The sequence below is a fragment of the Zingiber officinale genome, chromosome 10B (genome assembly GCF_018446385.1).
Source record: "Zingiber officinale cultivar Zhangliang chromosome 10B, Zo_v1.1, whole genome shotgun sequence".
In the NCBI taxonomy this organism is placed as follows: domain Eukaryota; kingdom Viridiplantae; phylum Streptophyta; class Magnoliopsida; order Zingiberales; family Zingiberaceae; genus Zingiber; species Zingiber officinale.
The window spans coordinates 88443089-88450045 of NC_056005.1; the positions used below are offsets into that span (position 1 = coordinate 88443089).

The following is a 6957-nucleotide window of genomic DNA, read 5'->3' on the forward strand; positions in this document are numbered from 1 at the left end:
ATCCCTGACTATTCAATAGAATTATAACCGTGAACACTTTTCTTCTATGATATTTCAATATAATTGTGGAAGATTTGATTGGTTCAAAAATTGCATCGATACAAGTATAAAATTTGTCCATGGCAATCAACTTGAGCTTATATTAATGCCCTCTTGTAAACGCCACTATGTGAAAATTTCCAAAGTCTTTAGCTGATTCCGTTCCACTTGAACAAATTGCATTTAATATATTTTTTCATCTTTTTAATAAATCGCCATCCTTCGCGTCGATAGTTGTATCTTTCTTGGCTTCTTCACTTTCCTCTGCCTCTGTTCGTCGCAAACGATCGCCTCGAATCCTCTCCTCCTTCCTCAATGACTTGCATTTCTCCCTCCCCCGGTCCCTCGATTCAGATCCCCTGGGGCCCAGGCGGTGACGCCGGCGGAGGCATGGCGGCGGCCATCGAGCGGTGCACGGCGCACGCGCTGCCGGAGCCGGTGGCCAAGCACCACGAGCACGCGGCGGGGCCGGAGCAGTGCTGCTCGGCGGTGGTGCAGGAGGTGGCGGCGCCGGCGGCGGTGGTCTGGTCGGTGCTGCGCCGCTTCGACGAGCCGCAGGCGTACAAGCACTTCGTGAAGAGCTGCCGCGTGGTGGTCGGCAACGGCGGCGTGGGCACGCTCCGTGAACTGCGCCTCGTCTCGGGGCTCCCGGCGGCCACCAGCACCGAGCGGCTCGAGATCCTCGACGACGAGCACCACGTCCTCAGCTTCCGGGTGATCGGCGGCGAGCACCGCCTCACCAACTACCGGTCCGTCACCACCCTCCACCCATCAGAACCACCGACCGGCGCAGGGCAACAGGGCACGGTGGTCGTGGAGACTTACGTGGTCGACGTGCCGCCAGGGAACACCAAGGAGGACACCCGCGTCTTCCTCGACACGATCGTCAAGTGCAACCTCCACTCCCTGGCGCGCATCGCCGAAACCCACTGCCGCCGCGGCGACGCCACCGCCACTGCCGCTTAATTCTCCACTGTCTCCTCTCCATTCCTTCATTTCCTTCCTTCCCTCATCGTGATATAAAAGCTGTGCAAACACTATCAATTTTACATGCCACTTTATCATTCATCTCGATCAACCTTTCAGTTTTTCCTAAGAACACAAAATCAATAAAAGAAGAACAAAAAAAAAAAAAAACAGAACAATTGCTCGCTTGCTCGCTCATTGGGGCCGGTTACATCAGGTGCCAGCTACCATGCAGTCCTCCACTTGGCAGAAACTAGATTTATTGCTGCTTGCAAGTGGACAAGAGGGCCAGTTGCTGCTGCCTTTGAACGAATCAATCTTCTCAGACAACCAAAAGAACAAATGAAATCTCAAATGGAGCAGATTTTTGTGACCTTGTGAATTCTGAAAGTCAAAGTTGCAATTTTTTTTTTTTGGTTTTTTTGAGAAAGGAGAGAGGAGACACTGTTGGGTACTGGTGGGCACAGTAGTTTATTCATGAAAGGTAGGGTTTTGTGGGGTCGAAACAACAAGCAGCTGGCTGGCTTTGCAACTTGGCCCAGATGATGAGTGACAGCCACAACTTACTGATAGAGGAGAGGGCAATTCTTTATTGGTCTGCGTCGATGACTGCTGTTCTTCGTTAGCCTTCCTGCAACTTGCGGTGCAAGTTGGAGATGAAAACTAAGGCGTACAGACCCTAATTTTAGGGTTGATCATTATCCTCATGGTTCCTCCTTTTCTTGTATCAGTTTCGAAACATTTTCACAGGATTGACCCTGAGTTTCGAATACATTTATATCATAAATATATTTACTGAAAAAATATAATAAAATTAACTTTAAAATTATAGGCATTTAATTGGAAGCAAACGAAATTAATTTTCCAAAAAGAGTTAAATATATTTTTTAATTAAGACAAATTTTTTCTTGTAATCATCCTCATCAATTGGTTGTTTTTTTCTAAGAAAGTCCTCTTTCTCCCACATCTTCAGACTAGACCTGACCTCAAGTCGGATCCGACCCAGATCTAGTCCGAGTCCGTAATCAGGTCAACGAGCCGGTGGCCCGTTGACCTGATTTAGGTTCCATAAGTCAAAAACTGGCGGACCGCTAGTTAATTGTCGGTTCGACCCATCGGTTCACCCAAAAAAAATTTACCAGTTGGAATCGGCGGTTCCTAGCCATTGAGGGGGATGGGGGTTTTTTGAGTATTTTTTCCAATGATTAAGATCATTTGACCTTTTTTTATCAGTGACTATGATTTAATGTTCATTATTATCCAAACTCTATAAATAGATAGTTCATTTCATCATTTTCACATACATCTTCTCTATTCATAATCTCAATTTCATATTCTCTATATGTTTTCATCTTCATTTTTACGCACTTTCATTTCTAATTTTCAATTATAATGGAAGGAGATCGTGGAGGTGCATCATCTCGAGTTCTGAAAGGAAAGGAAATAGTGAATCTGCGTGAGGATCCCAACATTCAATCCACCAATGATGAGATTGAGCACCTTCCGAATCTGACACCCGAAAGACAAGAAAGTACCAATGCAATTACTTCTAAGGTTCGGAAAATTCCTCCTCTAAAGTCTTCTATTTTGGCTAAATATTTTGAGAAGGTCATGATGGACAGCGGGGCTAACAAGAGAGGGTGAATTGCCTACAAGATAAAATTGACTCCTTCTCCTACTTTGGACTTGATTAGTAGCATAATTAAAATAACAATAATAAAACTGAACTAAATAACTTAAAAGAAAGACGTAAGAAGACTTAAAAATTAACTTGGTTACAACCTAAATGGTTGTTAATCCAAAGTAGTGAACAACATTAGAAGATCTTTGGAGAAGTCTCTTACGAATGTTGACAACTCAAGAAATAGATTAGGAAATAGTACAAGAGTTGTAGTTTAAGTTATTTTTGTTTCCTAGCTCCATGGGGTTTATAGCCCCTGAAAAATTCTATCCGAGCCTGGAAGGTGCCTCCAACGTGGTAGGTTTTATTCGTGCGAAGATAAAACTTTATCTTCTCTAATGGTCACTGCAAGGTGCCTTCAATGGCTTGGAAGGCGCCTTCGTACTGTTCATCGAAGGCGCCTTCCATATAGCATATCAACTCCTTTGCTGATTACTTGGCGTGGGTGATGCTCTAGCTAACCGGAGTTGAGCTCACCTGAACTCAACTCTGACCTTCTTCTCGAGCAATCTTCCTTCTTGGCTTCTCGTCCCCCGGACGTTGCGCACGTCCTTCTTGTTCGCCGATGTACTCTTCCGTAGCACATCATCCTTCGGATGCACCGAGCCCGTCGACTCCCTTCTCGTGTCATCCTTCTTGCCGGCTGCGTCTTCCGCTCGACTTCTTGCGTTCCTAAGCTCCTACATACTTCGACACAAGGATCAAATACACAACACCTACCTTAACTTGGTTAACCACATCAAAACACCGCGAGGTATTTACAATCTCCCCCTTTTTGATGTGCATCAACTAAAGTTAAGTTAGGGTTAAATTGTAATGAAATAACATCGTAATGCAATGAATTAAATAATTTCATTGCAAAATAAATACAAGAATAAAAATTATGAGAATTATTCTAACTCCCCCTTAATCCCCCTTAACTTTTACCTATTTCTCTCTCTTTCATCACATAAAAAAAATATGAAAAAATAAAATAAACAGTTAGAGATGCATAACAAAAGTTATTAGTAAAAAAATACTTTGCATTTTGGTCGGTATTGACAAAAAAACTAATTTAAAAATTACTTTTTATTTTTAAAAAATCTTGAAATTTTTTTCCAACCTTAACTTGACAATGTTAGATCCGTATAAAAAACTTTCACGAAGAAATACTTTGCAGTTGAACTGAAATAAATCATTTGAGTACAGTAGTTAATTTCAAAAATAAATCTTTAAAAATTATTTGTTCGACTTTAAAATTTTTTATTGACATAGAGAATGTCACGTTTTGTCACAGAAAAATAAAAATTTTCAAAAGGATGTCAAAAAAATATTATTAATTTTTACAATGTTGTTTTTCATTAATAAATTCATACAAATAATTTAACCATAAAAAATTTTCAAAATTATTTCCTTTAACCGATAATATTATATTTTATCAAAAAAAGAGTCCGTAGAATAATTTTAAATTTTAAAATACAATTTGTGTTAATAATTTTATAGAGAATAACTCAATAGTCAAAAAATTTTAAAAATTCTATTTGTAGATCATATTTCTATTTTGCATAGATAAAATTTTTAACAAAAAGTAAGACCAAAAGATTAACAAAATAAATGACTAAATTGAAAAAAAAAAATTAACATGCATAGGGGAAAAATGATTTCTATGCTAATGAGATAAAGAGTTGAGAATTTTAATTTATGAAGAATTTTGAAATCCTATATAAGTTACTTCCTACTAAGTTTACTAAAAATTTTAGTGACACATAATTTCTAGGGATTTTCCTAATCTGTCCTTAGTGATTTCTAATGTACCAGTTGATTCTACAAGAATTTCTAAATTTAAAATCGTTTGAACATGCATGGTTATTTTTCAAATTTTTTATTTATGTTTTAAATTTTTTATTTTCTATTTTTAAATTATTATACATTTCTAAGGGACATGAATTGGTTAAGGTCATTTTTATCTTAGTATTTTCTTTTTCTAGTTATACAAAATTCTTTGAAAGCATTTTAATAAAATTGAAAGACTACTTGGGAGATAGTGCACATATCTCACTTACCTTGTGTTGTGATGCTTTCCATACATCGCAGTTTTCTTCTGAGGATCCTCCCCCTTCATCGATGCTCATTTCTAAGTTATTTTCCTCTTCTCTTTGATTATCTGCCAATAGGGCTAATCCGGCGTATTCTTCAACTTCATATTCTGATGACGATGTTTCTTCCCACATCGCCTTCAGAGTTTTGAGCTTTGATTTTGTTGGTCTTTTGCCTTTGTTTTTCAATTTGGGACAGTCATCCTTAATGTGTCCTTCGTCATTGCAGTTGTAACATCAGACCTTCCTTTTGCTTCGAGATTGTTTCTTAGCCTGCGTCTTAAATTTATTAGATTTAATAAATTTATTGAATTTTCTTACCATTAGGGTCGCTTCATCTTCATCGATTGATGCTTCAAAGTCTAGATCTTCCTTCTTAGCTTTCAAGGCAAGGTTGTTGTTTGACTTTTCAGTTTCTTTAGGATTTGCACATCGAGTTTCATGAAATTCAAAAGTAGAAAACAAATTCTCTAGTGTACTTACCTCGAAGTCCTTATAGATGTAATATGCATCTACTAAGGATGATCATTCTGGAGTCTTTGGAAAAGGTTGAGTGCGTACCGGATTGAATCTCGATTCGTTACTAATTCTATGAGATTGTTGACCTGAGTGATGAGTTCTTTGATACGTGCTTGGAGTTGTGTCATCTTCTCTCTATTGTTCATACGAAGGTTCATTAGCTAGGTTTAGAGGATATCTCGCCTTGCTAACTTGGCCTCCAAAGTACCTTCGTAAAGCTCCATAAATTTCTCCCAGAGCTCTTTGACTGAGTCGTAGCTGCTAATTCGATTGACCTCCTGGGGCGAAAGAACACTCGATAGATGGAACTCTGCTTTACCATTTGTCATGAAGTCAGCTTGTTCTTTCTTTGTCCATAAGTACTTTTCTTTTCCATCTCCTTGTTGGTCCTTAGGGGCTACAAAACTATATTACATAATTAAAAGAATTTCGAAATCCATTTTAAAAAATACCTTCATCCGGTGTTTTCATTGCACGAAGTCTCCGTCGAATTTCGGTGGGTGAATACTTGCACTGGTCATCATCTTGTTGCTTCAGTGGCGGTCAGTCCTTTCTAAAGTGTTCTGGCTTTGATACCACTTGTTAGAGCAACGGAGTCAACAAGAGGGGGTGAATTGCTTACAAGATAAAATTGACTCTTTCTCCTACTTTGGACTTGATTAGTAGAAAAATTGAAAAAATAATAATAAAACTGAAGTAAATAACTTAAAAAGAAAGATGTAAGAAAGCTAGAAATTAACTTGGTTACAATCTAGATGGTTGTTAATCTAAGATAGTGAACGACACTAGAAGATCTCCGGAGAAGCCTCTTACAGACATTGACAACTCAAGGAATAGACTAGGAAAGAGTACAAGAGTTGTAGTTCAAGTTATTTTTATTTCCTACCTTCAGGAGTCTTTTTATAGCCCCTGAAAAATTTTATCTGAGGCTGGAAGGCCTTCAATAGGCTGGAAGGTGCCTCTAACGTGACAAGTTTTTTCCGTGTGAAGATAAAACTTTATCTTCACTAACGGTCACTGGAAGGTGCCTTCAATGGCTTGGAAGGCGCCTTCGTATTGTTCATCGAAGGCACCTTCCATGCAGCAGATCAACTCCTTTGTTGATCTCTTCACGTGGGTGATGCTCTGGCTAATCGGAGTTGTGCTCACCCGAACCCAACTCCAACCTTCTCATCGAGCAGCCTTCCTCCTCGACTTCTCACCCCTCAGACGTTGTGCACATCCTTCTTGTTCGTCAGTGTACTCTTCCATAGCACCTCGTCCTTCGGATGCACTGAGCTCATCGACTCCTTTCCTGTGCCATCCTTATCGCTAGATACGTCTTCCGCTCGACTTCTTGTGTTCTTAAGCTCCTGCACACTTTGACACAAGGATCAAATACACAGGACCTACCTTAACTTGGTTGATCACATCAAAACTATCATAGGGTACTTACAGGTCATTCTTCCGTTAGGAGAATTGCATGCAAAATATAAGCACTACAATGCTTCCTACAAATTACAAGCCAACGATGGCTATAGGTCATTGAAACAATATATAGAAATGAAACACCCGATGAAATATGGACTTGATCGTTCTCAAACACAATTATCTAGATTTTTTTCAACTAGTGGTAGTATTAATTCTGATTAATTTTATATTCAGATAATAAATTAAGAGAATTATTAGCTAAATTTG

At 39.1% G+C, this 6957-nt stretch overlaps 1 protein-coding gene across 1 annotated transcript; it reads left to right on the top strand.

The window, feature by feature from the left end:
* The first annotated feature begins 118 nt into the window (after positions 1-118).
* LOC122029511 (abscisic acid receptor PYL4-like) lies at positions 119-1105 on the top strand. Its single transcript, XM_042588521.1, has one exon. The coding sequence runs from the start codon at positions 355-357 to the stop codon at positions 1003-1005; it is 651 nt and encodes a 216-aa protein (XP_042444455.1). The 5' UTR covers positions 119-354; the 3' UTR covers positions 1006-1105.
* The last annotated feature ends 5852 nt before the right edge of the window (positions 1106-6957 follow it).

Coding starts and splice junctions, on each gene's coding strand:
- LOC122029511 (XM_042588521.1), top strand. CDS start 355: ATGACTTGCATTTCTCCCTCCCCCGGTCCCTCGATTCAGATCCCCTGG.